The sequence below is a fragment of the Bubalus kerabau genome, chromosome 7, assembly GCF_029407905.1.
Source record: "Bubalus kerabau isolate K-KA32 ecotype Philippines breed swamp buffalo chromosome 7, PCC_UOA_SB_1v2, whole genome shotgun sequence".
NCBI classification, from domain to species: domain Eukaryota; kingdom Metazoa; phylum Chordata; class Mammalia; order Artiodactyla; family Bovidae; genus Bubalus; species Bubalus kerabau.
In genome coordinates this window covers 102,297,688-102,314,402 of record NC_073630.1, presented here as the reverse complement: position 1 = coordinate 102,314,402, position 16,715 = coordinate 102,297,688, and the positions used below count along the sequence as shown (strand labels likewise).

The 16,715-nt window shown below is 47.0% G+C and overlaps 1 protein-coding gene across 3 annotated transcripts in view; it reads left to right on the top strand.

Moving 5' to 3' along the window:
• Nucleotides 1-13,455: 13,455 nt before the first annotated feature.
• The window catches only part of HPSE (heparanase), a 53,017-nt gene continuing 49,757 nt past the window's right edge, over nucleotides 13,456-16,715 (top strand). For all 3 annotated transcript variants that reach the window (XM_055587506.1, XM_055587507.1, XM_055587505.1), the window contains exon 1: nucleotides 13,456-13,685. In XM_055587506.1, coding sequence (XP_055443481.1) covers nucleotides 13,456-13,685 — 230 coding nt within the window. The remainder of the gene's footprint in view (nucleotides 13,686-16,715) is intronic.

Sequence of the window (16,715 nt, the reverse complement as noted above, 5' to 3'; positions counted from 1 at the left end):
ACTTCCTCATTTATGTTTTCCCAGTTTCCATATTAGTAACTCACATGTGGACCACAATGACCAACATCTCAGGATGTCACGAGAACTTACTCTTTAGGAAATTTGCAATGATCAATTTTTCAAATTGCCCAAATATTCCAGAGAAACTGGTGTGACTTTTGCCCCATGACATCAAGGGCATGGGTGAGGTGGGGTGGTTGTAGAAGCAATGTCATGACAGAGGCAGAAAAAGAGCCCAGACATCTGCTTTTCCACCTCCATGTCTGTGGCCATATGATCTCCTGGGAACTTGGTGCTTATGCAGGAATTTTTTTCTTATGGATTGCTGAAGGATATAAACCTGATTCAGATTGCAAAATTACTAAGTCACGGATACATACATATGTAAAATATCCAAACTGTAACCTTCCTCAATTAACTATACATTTAATTTTTAATGAGAATTTGGAGGCCCAGTGGATAGGACTTAGAACTTTTGCTACTGGGGCCTGGGTTTCATTTATGGTTGGGGATCTAAGATCTTGCAAGCTCCATGGTGTGGATGAAAAAAAAAAACAAAACTTCTAAATTACTTAAGAATAGACAGATCTGTGAAAATTAGATACAAATTTCAGAATAATTCATTTGTACTTATTGCTTTATTGGAGGCACAATCTAAGCAGAAAATTCTAAGGGTTTTGATGTCATTTGCTTACTCAACGTTGATTGATGTGAGGGTGATTTGAGCTTCCATGAATGCAGTAGTAGTATAAACCCCATCTCTGGAGTTTATAATCCAGCAGGTGAGGCCGACGGGAGCAATACTAACAGATGTGGTTTGAGTTCTATCAAGTTCAGGATGCTGTGAGAGTATGTCATGGGGGAATTCAGCTGCCTGGAGATTCCGGCAAAGAGTCTTTGAGGAAGTTAACATTTCAGCTGAGACAGGCTGCTGTTTCCTCTGGGTTCTATAATTGCTTTCCCATGTGGATTCTGACACTAGGAAATGTCAATGTCTCAGAGCTTGGGTGCTCACATGTAAAATGAGGATAATACCCACTTATCAGTGTTGTGGGAGTAAGTGAGAAGACAGGTAAAGCATCTCTCGTGGTACCAGGCACAGCCAATCCCAAGTGCACGGCTGGGTTTCCCAGGTGCGCCCAGTCACCTCCAGCTGTTTGCAACGCCATGGACTGTAGCCAGCCAGGCTCCTCTGTCCATGGGATTTTCCAGGCATATATACTGGAGTGGGCTGCCATTTCCTCCTCCAAGGAATCTTTCGAACCCAGGAATCAAACCCAAGACACCTGCATTGCAGGCAGAATCTTTACCACTGTGCCTCCTGAGAAGACCAGTCCATGGAGTCATAAAAAGTCCAACAACTGAGCAGGCACCCACGCAAGCACGTGGTGCTTGTTATAATGTTGTAGCCACACATTCCGGGAAACAAACTCACTCAGAAGGACAATGCAGATAGTGGAGTGCAGTTTATTACACCAGTGGGCCCAAGGTAGAGTCTCCTCTTAGCCAAGGACCTCGACCAGTTTTTGTGAAAACCTTATATACCCTAAGTGTATGTGCCCAAACCCACTTCCCCAAATTCCCTGAAACTAGTCTGAACAAACAAAAAGAAAGATATAATCAAAGTTAACCCATGATTCATATGCCTTAAGCCTAGGTAGTTAACAGTGGACAATTATCAATAGGACTGTGGTCATACCCCAATAAGTATAATAGGATATATGATTCTATTCGGTTACACAGATAATTAGGGTATTCTTTTAGGTGAGGGTTCCGGGAGCCTGGTTTTCAAGTTGGTATGTCGTTTCCATAGATACTGGGATATAGCTCAAAATCCACAGTCCGGTCTAAGATGGAGTCCTGCTTTCAAGATAGAGCCTGTTCTGTTTCCTCCTTAAATAATGAATTATCAGTGTAGGGATCAAAGGGAAACTGAAGAAAAATTTGGCTGACAGCTAAAGATAAATGCATCAGGAGGAAACTTGGCAAAGGATCCACATTCAAGGGACAGTCGCTATCCCTTATTTGTAAGAGTTTCAGTTCAGTTTAGTTCAGTCACTCAGTCGAGTCTGACTCTTTGCGACCCCCATGGACTGCAGCACACCAGGCCTCCCTGTCCATCACCAACTCCCAAAGTTAACTCAAACTCATGTCCATTGAGTTGGTGAAGCCATCCAACCATCTCATCCTCTGTCATCCCCTTCTCCCGCCTTCAATCTTTCCCAGCATCAGGGTCTTTTCCAATGAATCAGCTCTTCGCATCAGGTGACCAAAATAATGGAATTTTAACTTCAGCATCAGTCCTTCCAGTGAATATTCAGGACCGATTTCCTTTAGGATGGACTGGTTGTGAAGGAGGAAACAGACAGAGCTGGCCTCCATCTTAGGCCTGTTCATGCTGATCATGCTCGGCCACCTCTCCAATGGACTCTGAACTCTGTGCTTAGTGCCTATGGAAACTACAATAGAAGGATAAGACGCCCTCTGGATAGGGGAATCTTGAAGATCACATCCAGGTTAGTCATTGCCTAAGAGAAAACATACTCTAATCACCCCTCCCTGCCTCCGGACAGGTCATAAATTCTTATTGATTATTAACTGTTTGAACACATAACACATGAATGATGGGGTTATTGTTATTGTATTTACCCGTCCTTTGTTTTATGTAAATCTCAAGGAAATTGGGGTGGTGGGTTCGGACACGTACACATGGGGTATAAAAGATTTTCACAAATGCTAGTCGGGGTCCTTGGCTAAGAGGAGTATAATAAACTCTGCTCGCCGGTACAATAAACTGCACTCCACTATCTGCATTGTCCTTCTGAGTGAGTTTGTTTCCCGGAGTTCGTGGCTACAACATTTGGTGCATGGGCCAGGAAACTCCTCACTTTGAGAAGACAGGTCTCATTTGAGGCCACCCCGCGGCTTTGTGGCTTGAATCTCCTAGAGGGGGGAAGGCGCCTCACCCCTCTGGAAGAATTCAGCCTTTCAACGCCCGCTTTCTTTGCTTTGGCAGGTAGTGAACGGCAGCAAGGGAACTGAGTGTTCAGGTGAGGAGGAACCCACCCGGCAGGGTGGAAAAGGGGGCCTGATCACCCCCCTGGGAGGGACTAGAAGGGGCACGGACCCACAGGGGCCTGGAATAGGCAGGCAGCAGCGATTGCTTGGTACACAGTTCGATGAGCGTGCTCGGGTTTAGGGAGGAAATTTGTGAAGGTCATTTAGGAGGTGTGTCCACGCCGTCTCAGGGAAAATTATTATGAGCGATCGCCAGGGGATCTTTAGGATAGAAAACTGGTCCTTGTATTCTCGTATTCTGCCCTCCCCCAGGAGGTGTCCCGTCTGTTGTGAAATTCTTGACCCCCTCGGAATTGTCAGGCTAGAAGGAGGAGGATACATAAGTGAGAATGAATTGGCTTTTCCGGAGATGGCTTGGGATATGGGATATTTAACCCATTTGTGTTTTCATCCGCACCTGATCAAGCCCACCAAGGCAGAACGGACTTTAAGGGAGAAACAGTCTTGGACCACGTGGTGTTCTGGTTCGGCTGTGCTGACTTGCAGGTGAGGACACGCCGATCCCCCTTCTCCCTCTGGGATCTGGCAGGTAAGGCTCTTCTCACCCCAATTAAGAAGGAGGCAGAATGGCAATTTAAGTGTCATTGAGTGGAAATATCAGAAGTACATAGGGTACTGAGAACTTCATAGAACAAAAAGGAAAAGTAGAAGAAGGTCCGAGAAGGTAAGCAAGATGGGAGGAAGTGAATCTAAGGCAACTGTATTGGAGTGCATGATTAAAAATTTAAAGAAGGGATTAGGAGGAGACTATGGGGTGAAGATGAAGCCTAACCTCCTCCACATACTCTGTGAGGTCGAATGGCCCCCTGTGGGAGTAGGATGGCCACCAGAGAACACCATGAACTTAAAAATAGTGGAAGCAGTCTATACAGTAGGCACAGGAGAGCCAGGACACCTGGATCAATATCTCTATATTGACTCATGGCTAGGGTTAGCTCAAGACCCTCCTACTTGGACAAGGTTCTGTATCCAGAAGGGAAGGGGAAAAATATTAATGGCACAAAAATTCACTGATGATAAAAAAGGAAATTCTACAGGATTTGGACGAGGATGACCTGACCCCTCCCCCATACTGGATAATGACGCACCTGCCTCCCAGTGCTCCACCAGGACCGGAGGCCGCCTTAATGCCCAATCCAGGGCCAGGTGAAGTCCTGCAGCAGCTGTTGCTTCTCCGCCAGCTCTCCCCAAGGTCATAGAGCCGCCACCTTGGCAGGCTCCGATCCCGGTGACAGAAGCCTCTGGCCAACACTTCCAGGATCCAGCTCCAGCTGAACTGCCCAAGCTATACCCCCACCTCTCCCGGTGAGTACTGACAAGAGGGGGAGGGAGATGTTGGAATTATGCAGAGACTGCACTCTGCCAGAGAGCCAGAGGGAACGAAAGAGAACAGACAAGAGATTTGCAGTGCTAGCTGCTGCTCTGGGAAAGCCCATCTCGGGCCCTCCGGAAAACCTCCTCTGCCCCAGGGACAGGACAGTCCTTCAACCGGTCCCAACGGAGGCCCTGGGCCCCGTTACAGCCAAACCAGTGTGCCTGGTGCCAAGCTTTTGGCCACTGGAAGAATGACTGCCCTAAGGCAAGGAAGGAAGAGGAAGCTCCAGCAGTTGTGGGGCTTGCTGACTTGGAAATTAAATAGGGCTGCTGGGGCTTAGAGATATCAGGTCCCTGAGAGCCCATGGTAACCTTAAAAGTGGGGGACCAAAACATTGACTTCATGGTGGATACAAGAGCAGAACTGTTAGTAGTAACAAAACCTGTGGCACCACTGTCCAAAAAGACTACCGCTGTAACTGGGGTATCAGGAGAAGTGATGATTAAATCGTTTTGCCAGCCCAGAAAATGTCAGATGGGGGGCACCAAGTGATTCATGTATTCCTCTACATTCCTGAGTGCCCAGTACCCCTGTTGGGAAGAGACTTGTTCTCCAAACTAGGAGCACAAGTGACTTTCTCCCCTGAGGAGAGGCTCACCTTCCAGATGGACACTATGACTCATTTGCTGTCTTTCTCAATACCACCCCAAGATGAGTGGAAGTTGCATGAGCCTCCAAAGGAAGAACCGGGTGGGCCAGAAGAGCGTGAGAGAGAGCTAACTCAATTATTCCCTGAGGTCTGGGCAGAAGACAAACCCCCATCCCCCCAGGCTGGCTAAACATCAAGCCCCAGTGATAATAGAACTCAAAGCAGGCACCATCCCGGTTAGAAAGCGCCAGTACCCGCTACCGATAGAGGCCTGGCCAGCATACTGCCCCACATCAATAGATTGAAACAAGCGGGCATTCTAGTAGAGTGCCAGTCGGCTTGGAATACGCTGATCCTGCCAGTCAAAAAGGAAGCAGGACAAGACTATAGGCCTGTACAGGATCTCAGGCTAGTCAACCAGGCTACTGTGACTTTACACTCCACTGTTCCAAACCCCTATACCTTACTTAGCCTCCTCCTGCAGAGGCCTAAAGTTTATACTCACCCAGATCTCAAGGATGCCTTCTGCGTACGCCTTGCCCCAGCGTCACAGCCCATCTTTGCCTTTGAATGGGAAGATCCAGTCCGGAGCACCAAACAACAATTCATCTGGACTCCCCCACAAGGGTTTAAGAACTCCCCAGCCATCTTTGGGGAAGCCTTGCTTCTGACCTGAACTCATTCCATCCAGAAGAGTATGGATGTTGGCTCCTACAATACGGGGGTGACCTGCTGCTGGCTGCAGAGACCAAGGAAAAATGCTGGAAAGGGACAAAAGCACTGCTCCAGCTGCTGATGGAAGCAGGTTACCAGGTGTCGAAGAAGAAGGCACAGGTCTGCAAGGAGGAGGTAAGGTATCTGGGGTTTGTTTTAAAGGACACAAGGTTCCAAACCCTAGTTGGGTCCTCTATACTGATGGCACTAGCCTGATAAAACAAGGACAATGGCTGTCAGGTTAGCCAAAGTGGAAGGGGCCATCAAAACTGAAAAGGGATGGTGGGAATTGCCAAGTGACAAATTATTGGTACCAGAGGAGCTGGAACACAATCTGGTAAGCCAAACACACCAAGCGACCCACCTAGGCCATGCTGCCTGCTCACAGGTTAACGCTGCCTCTCAGGTATTCAGACAAAAACCTCTAGGTATTCAGCTGAAAGGCAAGCTGCCCTTTGAACACCTGGGAGTGGACTTCACTGAAATGAAACCTCACCGACTACCATTACCTGCTGGTCATGGTATGTATGTTCTCGGGATGGGTAGAAGCTTTTTTACCTGGACTGAAAGAGCATCAGAAGTAGCCCGGTGCCTGCTTAGGGAAATAGTTCCCAGATTTGGACTTCCTACCAGCATTGGTTCAGACAATGACCTGGCTTTTTTTATGGTGGCTCAGAGGTTAAAGCGTCTGCCTCCAATGCAGGAGACCCGGGTTCAGTCCCTGGGTTGGGAAGATCCCCTGGAGAAGAAAATGGTAACCCACTCCAGTATTCTTGCCTGGAGAATCCCATGGATGGAGAAGCCTGGTAGGCTACAGTCCATGGGGTCGCAAAGTGTCAGACACGACTGAGCGACTTCAGTTCAGTTCAGTTACTATAACAAGTAAGCAAAACTTTAAACATCAAATAGAAACTGCACACTGCATATAGGCCCAGAATTCTGAGATGGTGGAATGAACCAACCGGACATTATAGAGACTCTCCAAGTGGATCATAGAGACTGATTGCTCCTGGGTGGACTTGCTTCCGACAGCTCTGCTCAGACTCAGGATGACCCCACAGTCCCATGGCTCTTCTCCGTATGAAATTGTGTATGGCAGGCCCCCTCCCATAATAAAACAGGTGTCAACAAATTTGCCTTAGGTAAGGGGGGATAGGATTTCACAGCAGATGGAATAGGGTAAGGTAATAAATCGGGTAACTAAGTTTGTACGAGAAAGGGTGCCATTCCCCCTTGGGGAACAGATTCATGAGTTTACCCTTGGTGACCAAGTATGGGTCAAAGACTGGAAACATGATTTGCTAGCCCCTTGGTGAAAGGGCCCTTATGTTATTCTAACTACCCCTACTGCAGTTAAAGTTGCAGGTATTGTCCCTTGGATCCATCATATGAGGGTGAAGAGAACATACCACGAAGACCCAAAAAACGCTCAGTGGACTGCACAGAGGGACCCCGCTGACCCTCGAGAGACTAAGACCATCCTTAAGAAGAAGGAATAGAAGATCCCAGATGAGCCCCTTCAGGATGAAGCCACACAATCAACTCCTGCTGCTTGGCCTCATCAACGTGATTTTGAATTTAACTTCCGTTTCAACTCAGGACAATGTTTTGATCTCATGGGCACATTCCTACGCAGACTTCCACAACACTTCCAACTGCTGGATATGTAGGGCTATGCCTCCGTAAGTGATGGATGGATTTCACTGGTGGGTGTCACTGCTCTGCTAAGGAGATTTTAAACCACTCTGCTCTTTTCTGGTATGACAAAAAGAGACTTTCCTCTCTCTTATCAATCATAACCTCTCCTTGCTCTTTTGGTGTAAGACCTACAGTCAATAGACTTGAGTCATGCTGTTACATTTGGTATAAATGCCAGTGTAACAAAAGCCTAACCTACAACAGTTCAGCTCAGTTCAGTCGCTCAGACGTGTCCGACTCTTTGCAACCCCATGAACCACAGCACGCCAGGCCTCCCTGTCCATCACCAACTCCCGGAGTTCACACAGACTCACATCCATCGAGTCAGTGATGCCATCCAGCCATCTCATCCTCTGTTGTCCCCTTCTCCTCCTGCCCTCAATCCTTCCCAGCATCAGGGTCTTTTCTAATGAGTCAGCTCTTCGCATCAGATGGCCAAAGTATTGGAGTTTCAGCTTCAACATCAGTCCTTCCAATGAATATTCAGGACTGAATTCCTTTAGGATGGACTGGTTGGATCTCCTTGCAGTCCAAGGGACTCTCAAGAGTCTTCTCCAACACCACAATTCAAAAGCATCAATTCTTTGGCGCTTAGCTTTCTTTATAGTCCAACTCTCACATCCATACATGACAACCAGGAAAACCATAGCCTTGACTAGATGGACCTTTGTTGGCAAAGTAATGTCTCTGCTTTTCAATATGCTGACTAGGTTGGTCATAACTTTCCGTCCAAGGAATAAGCGTCTTTTAATTTCATGGCTGCAATCACCATCTGCACTGATTTTGGAGCCCAGAAAAATGAAGTCAGCCACTGTTTCCACTGTTTCTCCATCTACTTCCCATGAAGTGATGGGACCAGATGCCATGATCTTTGTTTTCTGAATGTTGAGCTTTAAGCCAAGTTTTTCCACTCTCCTCTTTCACTTTTATCAACAGACTCTTTAGTTCCTCTTCACTTTCTGCCATAAGGGTGGTGTCATCTGCATATCTGAGGTTATTGATATTTCTCCTGGCAATCTTGATTCCAGCTTGTGCTTCATCCAGACCAGCGTTTCTCATGATATACTCTGCATAGAAGTTAAATAAGCAGGGGGACAATATACAGCCTTGAGGTACTCCTTCTCCTGTTTGGAACCAGTCTGTTGTTCCATGTCCAGTTCTAACTGTTGCTTCCTGACTTGCATACAGGTTTCTCAAGAGGCAGGTCAGATGGTCTGGTATTCCCGTCTCTTTCAGAGTTTTCCACAGTTTATTGTGATCCACACAGTCAAAGGCTTTGGCATAGTCAATAAAGCAGAAATAGATGTTTTTCTGGAACTCTCTTGCTTTTTATATGATCCAGCAGATGTTGGCAATTTGATCTCTGGCTCCTCTGCCTTTTCTAAAACCAACTTGAACATCTGGAAGTTCACGGCTCATGTATTGCTGAAGCCTGGCTTGGAGAATTTTGAGCATTATTTCAATTGTGCGGTAGTTTGAGCATTCTTTGGTATTGCCTTTCTTTGGGATTGGAATGAAAACTGACCTTTTCCAGTCCTGTGGCCACTGCTGAGTTTTCCAAATTTGCTGGCATACAACAAGCCCTGGTAAATCTACCTTACAACAAGCCCCGGTAAATCTACCTTATTTACATGCTAGGTGGACAAGATCCATGTTTCAATGATATGAGTATATTGCTGCCTTATTCGTACCCTCTATAGAGACAACAAATATCATGATTAAAGTAGAGACCTTGACTAATTTCACAAAACAGGCCCTCCTAAATAGAACAAAAGCCGTCCAAGCCTTAAATGAAGAGCAAATCCAAATGAGAAAAGTGGTAATTCATAATAGAATGGATTTGGACATACTCACAGCTGCTCAAGGACCTGTGCTATAATTAAGATTGAATGTTGTGTATACATTGCTGACTAGCAATGTATTCACTGCTTTAGATGACATGAAAACCATGTAAAAGCAATGTCAAATGAAAACATTCCTTTCTTGGCTTCGGTCCTATCTTGGGTGAAGGGCGATTGGTGGAAAACTATATTTACCACTGTTATAGTTAGTTGCCTTGATGGTTCTGCTTTGTGGATCCTGAATTTTACAATGTATTATGAACTTTGTAACCCAAAGGTTGATGTCATTCTCCCAAATTGGCAGCCAGAGATCTAGGGTGCAATATATCCCTATGAATGATGCTCATAATATGAGTTAAGAGCATCAAGGGGGGGAATGAAGGAGGAAACAGACAGAGCTGGACTCCATCTTAGACCTGTTCATGCTGATCATGCTTGGCCACCTCTCCAATGGACTCTGAACTCTGTGCTTAATGCCTATGGAAACTACAATAGAAGAATAAGACCCCCTCTGGACAGGGGAATCTTGAAGATCATATCCAGGTTAGTCATCGCCTAAGAGAAAACATACTCTAATCACCCCTGCCTCTGGATAGGTCATAAATTCTTATTGATTATTAACTGTTTGAACATATAACACATGAATGATGGGGTTATTGTGATTGTATTTACCCGTCCTTTGTTTTATGTAAATCTCAAGGAAATTGGTTGGTGGTGAGGTAGTTCAGTTCAGTCGTTCAGTCGTGTCTGACTCTTTGCGAACCCATGAATCGCAGCACGCCAGGCCTCCCTGTCCATCACCAACTCCTGGAGTTCACTCAGACTCACGTCCATCGAGTCAGTGGTGCCATCCAGCCATCTCATCCTCTGTCGTCCCCTTCTCCTCCTGCCCCCAATCCCTCCCAGCATCAGAGTCTTTTCCAATGAGTCAACTCTTCGCATGAGGTGGCCAAAGTACTGGAGTTTCAGCTGTAGCATCATTCCTTCTAAAGAAATCCCAGGGCTGATCACCTTCAGAATGCACTGGTTGGATCTCCTTGCAGTCCAAGGGACTCTCAAGAGTCTTCTCCAACACCACAGTTCAAAACCATCAATTCTTTGGCACTCAGCCTTCTTCATGGTCCAACGTTCACATCCATACATGACCACAGGAAAAAGCATAGCCTAGACTAGATGGACCTTTGTTGGCAAAGTAATGTCTCTGCTTTTGAATATGCTGTCTAGGTTGGTCATAACTTTCCTTCCAAGGAGTAAGCGTCTTTTAATTTCATGGCTGAAGTCACCATCTGCAGTGATTTTGGAGCCCCAAAAAACAATGTCTGACACTGTTTCCACTGTTTCCCCATCTATATGCCATGAAGTGATGGGACTGGATGGCATGATCTTCGTTTTCTGAATGTTGAGCTTTCAGCCAACTTTGCCACTCTCCTCTTTCACTTTCATCCAGAGGCTCTTTAGTTCTTCTTCATTTTCTGCCATAATGGTGGTGTCATCTGCATATCTGAGGTTATTGATATTTCTCCTGGCAATCTTGATTCCAGCTTGTGCTTCATCCAGACCAGCATTTCTCATGATGTACTCTGCATAGAAGTTAAATAAGCAGGGGAACAATATACAGCCTCAACGTACTCCTTTTCGTGTTTGGAACCAGTCTGTTGTTTCATGTCCAGTTCTAACTGTTGCTTCCTGACCTGCATACAGATTTCTCAAGAGGCAGGTCAGGTGGTCTGGTATTTCCGTCTCTTTCAGAATTTTCCAGTTTATTGTGATCCACATAGTCAAAGGCTTTGGCATAGTCAATAAAGCAGAAATAGATGTTATTCTGGAACTCTCTTGCTTTCTTGATGATCCAGCAGATGTTGGCAATTTGATCTCTGGTTCCTCTGCCTTTTCTAAATCCATCTTGAACATCTGAAAGTTCACAGTTCATGTATTGTTGAAACCTGGCTTGGAGAATTTTGAGCATTACTTTGCTAGCTGTGAGATGAGTGCAATTGTGCGGTAGTTTGAATATTCTTTGGCATTGCCTTTCTTTGGGATTGGAAAGAACACTTTTCTAGTCCTGTGGCCACTGCTGAATTTTCCAAATTGGTGACATATTGAGTGCAGCACTTTCACAGCACCATCTTTTAGGATTTGAAATAGCTCAACTGGAATTCCATCACCTCCACTAACTTTGTTCATAGTGATGCTTCCTAAGGCCCACTTGACTTCACATTCCAGGATGTCTGGTTCTAGGTGAGTGATCACACCATCGTGACTATCTGGGTCATAAAGGTCTTTTTTTGCACAGTTCTTCTGTGTATTCTTGCCACCTCTTCCTAATATCTTCTGCTTCTGTTAGGGCTATATCATTTTTGTCCTTTTTTGAGCCCATGTTTGCATGAAATGTTCCCTTGGTATCTCTAATTTTCTTGAGGAGATCTCTAGTCTTTCCCATTCTATTGTTTTCCTCTATTTCTTTGCACTGATCACTGAGGAAGTCTGTCCTATCTCTCCTTGCTATTCTTTGAAATTCTGCATTCAAATGGGTATGTTTTTCCTTTTTTCTTCTTTGCTTTTCACTTCTCTTCTTTACCCAGCTATTTGTAAGGCCTCTTCAGACAGCCATTTTGCTTTTTTGCATTTCTTTTTCTTGGGGATGGTCTTGCTCCCTGTCTCCTGTACAATGTCACGAACCTCCATCCATAGTTCATCAGATTCTGTCTATCAGATCTAGTCCCTTAAAACTATTTCTTACTTCCACTGTATAATCCTTAGGAATTTGATTTAGGTCATACCTGAATGGTCTAGTGGTTTCCCTACTTTCTTAAATTTAAGTCTGAATTTGGCAATAAGGAGTTCATGACCTGTGCCACAGTCAACTCCAGGTCTTGTTTTTGCTGACTGTATAGAGCTTCTCCATCTTTGTTTGCAAAGAATATAATCAATCTGATTTCGGTGTTGAACATGTTGTATGGCTTTACGTCCTGAGTTTCAGATGTTGGAGCATGGAATACTTCAATGCTCTGCTAAATACTGTTTTCATGAGAAATTGATAAGAAATGTTTGGAGTTTTGATCTATTTCCAGGTGTAGGTTAGCTAATGCCGAGGTCAGAATTTTATCAGGCAAAAGTAAGATGACTGGGAAACAGCACTCCGACCAGAGAACACACAGTTCATCAGATTTTGGCAAGCTGTAAGGGCTTCACTCATAGCTCAGTTGGTTAAGAATCCGCCTACAATGCAGAAGACCCTCGTTGGATTCAGGCCTTGGAGAAGATTCGCTGGAGGAGGGATAGGCTACCCACTCCAGTATTCTTGCGCTTCCCTTGTGGCTCAGATGGTCGGGAGACCTGGGTTCCATCCCTGGGTTGGGAAGATCCCCTGGAGAAGGGAAAGGCTACCCACTCCAGTATTCTGGCCTGGAGAATTCCATGGACTGTAGAGTCCATGGGGGTCTCAAAGAGTCGGACACAGACTCAGCAACTTTCACTTTCAGTGGCTCAGCTGGTGAAGAATCCGCCTACAATTCAGGAGACCCCACTTTGATCCCTGGGTCGGGAAAATCCCCTGGAGAAGAGAATGGGAACCCACTCCAGTTATTCTTGCCTGGAGAATCCCATGGACAGAGGACAGAGGTTCCTGGTGGGCCCCAGGCTATGGGGCCCCAAAGAGTGGGACACGAAGTGACAGGCAAGTGTTCCAAACGCCAGACGAGAGTGAAGCGATGTATGTTCACTGGAGGCTTTAGTTGAAGTCAGAAGACCCGGTGGGCGCCACGGGGAGGACCTGGAAGGAGGAACCGCTGGCCTTTTCGCTAACTAACTTCATGCTTCAAGGAGCCAGGTCCGGCGTGCCCAGCGCTCCTCCCCCAGAGCTCCCCGGGCCTCCCGGACGCTTGGCTCCGGGCCACGTCCGCACCCTTCGAACGGGTGTGGGTGATTTCGTAAGTGGACGTGACACAGCCACCGTGGGGGAAAGCGTACGGGGAAGCGGGAGTGAGCCTGGAGGCGGGCGCGGTGGGAGGGGTGAGGGGAGGAGGGAGACAGGGAGGACCGCTGAAAGGACGCCGCGCCCCCGGCGTGAGGAAGTGCACAAGGTCTCGGCGCTGTCTGCTCGAGGCCGGCTGGAGGGGCGGCCAGGTGAGCCGGGGATGCTCGCGTGCAGGAAGCCGGGGATGCTCGCGTGCAGGAAGCCGGGGCTGCAGCCGCCGCTGCTGCTGCTGCTGCTCCTGGGGCCGCTGGGTCCCTGCTCCCCGGGCGCCCCAGCCGCAGCCGCGCCGGCCGACCACGCCGCAAAGCTCGAGTTCTTCACCGAGCGGCCGCTGCACCTGGTGAGTCCCGCGTTCCTGTCCTTCACCATCGACGCCAACCTGGCCACGGACCCGCGCTTCTTCACCTTCCTGGGGTAAGTGCCGGCCTGCGGGTCCCTGGCCTCCTCGCTCCTGATCTCCTGACGTCCACGGCCGGCCAGCCGGCCACTCCTCCTCTCTTTACTCCGGGACCTTCTCACCATCTGTCTCTCCTTTCTCTCTCTCTCTCTGTCTCTCCCCAGCCCACCCCTGCTGCTGGGTCCCCCGAACCGCCCTTTCCCGCCTTCATTCATTCAGCAAGTGGTGCCTGAGCGCCAACTGACGGCTAGATATTAGGGGAGAAATTGAGAAAAGAAACTTTACAACCGCCCAGAAACTTGCCAGCAGGAGGGTACCCACCAAGCGCACCTGGAGGGCTTTGAGCGCTTGAATTTGCTGCCCAGTGTAGGACAAGTAACTCTGTGCCAGGCTCCAGTCTCTTACACGCTGGTAGTGTTGTAGCCACGCGTTCTGAAAAAGAAACTCACTCAGAGGGACAATGCAGATAGTGGAGTGCAGTTTATTACACCGGCGGGCCCAAGGCAGAGTCTCCTCTTAGCCAAGGACCCTGACCAGTTTTTCTGAAAACCTAATATACCCTAAGTGTACATGTCCAAACCCACCTCCCCAAATTCCCTAAAACTAGTCTGAACAAAGGAAAAGAAAGATAAAATCAAAGTTAACCTGTCATTCATATGCCTTAAGCCTAGGTAGTTAACAGGGGACAATTATCAATAGGTCTATTGACTATAATCATACCCCAATAAGCATAATAGAATTTATGATTCTATTTGCTTACACAGATAATTAGGGTATTCTTTTAGGCAACAGAGAGTCTAGGTAAGAGCCCTGGGCTCTTCCATCCAGGGGGCCTGGTTTTCCAGTTGGTATGTCATTTCCATAGATACTGGGCATATAGCTCAAAGTCCACAGTCCAGCCCTAGATGGAGTCCCGCTTTCAAGATGGAGCCTGTTCTGTCTGTTTCCTCCTTCATTCCCCACTCTTGATGCTCTTAACTCATTGTATGAGCATCATTCATAGGGCTATATTGCACCCTGACTCTCCGACCTCTAATTTAGGAGAACGACATCAACCTTTGGGTTACAAAGTTCATGATACATTGTAAAATAAAGGGTCCACAAAGCAGAACTATCAAAGCAAGTATAACCATGGTAAATATAGTTTTCCACCAGTCACCCTTCACCCAAGATAGGACCGAAGTCCAAAAAGGAAGATTATCATCAGACATAACTTTAACCTGACCTTTCATGTCATCTAGGGTGGCTGATATATAGCCAGATAAACTAGGAATAGACAACATTCAACTTTAGTTAGAGCACAGGTCCCTCTTTGTACTGAAACTATGGTTAGTCTCAAGATGATACCAGCAAGTCCTTGTACCAGCAGTTGATCGTACAGCTTCATCTCTGTTTCTTCTTTAAGATGATCTTGGTTTCACAGGGATCAGTGGGATCCTTTTGTGTAGCACTCAGCGTCCTCCGGGTCTCGTGGTATGCTCTCTTCACCCTCATGTGGAGGATCCAGGGAGTGACACCTGCAACCTTAACTTCAGTGGGGCTGCTTAGAACAGTATATGGACCCTTCCAATGTCGGGCCAAGGAGTCGTGTTTCCAGTCCTTGACCTCACATGATCCCCAGGCACAAATTCATGAATCTGTTCCCCAAGGGGGAATGGCACCCTTTCTTGCACAAACTTAGTTACCTGATTTATTACCTTACTCAGTTGTTCCATCTGCTGTGAAATCTCATCTCCCCTTACCTGAGGCAAATTTGTTGACACCTGTTTCATTATGGGAGGGGGCCTCCCGTACACAATTTTGTACGGAGAAGAGCCATGGGACTGTGGGGTCATCCTGAGCCTGAGCAGAGCTGTCGGAAAACAAGTCCACCCAGGAACAGTCAGTCTCTAAGATCCACTTGGAGAGTGTCTCTTTAAGTGTCCAGTTGGTTCCTTCCACCATCTCAGAACTCTGGGGCCTATATGTTGTATGTAATTTCCACTTGATGTTTAAAGTTTTGCTTACTTGTTATACTAAATCAGCTACAAAAGCCAGGTCACTGTCTGAACCAATGCTGGTAGGAAGTCCAAATCTGGGAACTATTTCCCTAAGCAGGCACCAGGCTACTTCTGATGCTCTTTCAGTCCGGGTAGGAAAAGCTTCTACCCATCCCAAGAAGGTACATATTATGACCAGCAGGTAGTGGTAGTGTTGGTGAGGTTTCATTTCAGTGAAGTCCACCTCCAGGTGTTCAAAGGGCAGTGTGCCTTTTACCTGAATCCCTGGAGGTTTCTGTCTGTGCCGAGAGGCAACATTAACCTGTGAGCAGGCGGTGTAGTTCTGAGATTTTGTCCTGCATAGGGAAGAGAGGCAGGGAGCCAAGAAATATTTTCCAATTAGCTCTTCCAGTTTATCATGGCCTAGATGGGTTGCTTGGTGTGTTTGGCTTACCAGAGTGGGTGCCAGCTTCTCCAGTACCAATAATTTGCCACTTGGCAATTCCCACCATCTCTTTTCAATCTTGATGGCCCCTTCTGCTTTGGCTAGTTGGTTTTGGGCCTCAGTGTATTTTGGAGAGTCTAGCGTTACCTCAGGTAGCTCCGCCAATATGAGAGCTTTAACAGCGGCTTCTCTTGTCACCCCCAAGCCCTTGGCTGCTTGTTTAGCGGTCTTATCTGTCAGTCTATTCCCTGAGCCCAGGGGGTATCCTCTTTATGACATCCTCAGCAGTGTATGACTGCAACCCTTTCTGGTTCCCAGGCAGCATCTAATAGGGTCTTAATTTCTTCCTTATTTTTAATATCTTTTTCACTAGCTGTCAATGGCCTCTCTCCTTATACAGAGCCCTGTAGTGTGGCAAAAGCATACCTGGAGTCTGTGTAAATGTTTGTCTTCTTACCTTTTGACAGCTGGAGGGCCTGGATTAGAGCATATAGTTCGGCCACTGAGCGGAGCTAGCCTCAACGATGGTTTCTTCCATGACTACTGCATATCCCGACAGTCATTGTCCTTGTCTCACCAGGCTGGTGCCCTTGGTGTACAGGACCCAATCTGGGTGCGGGATT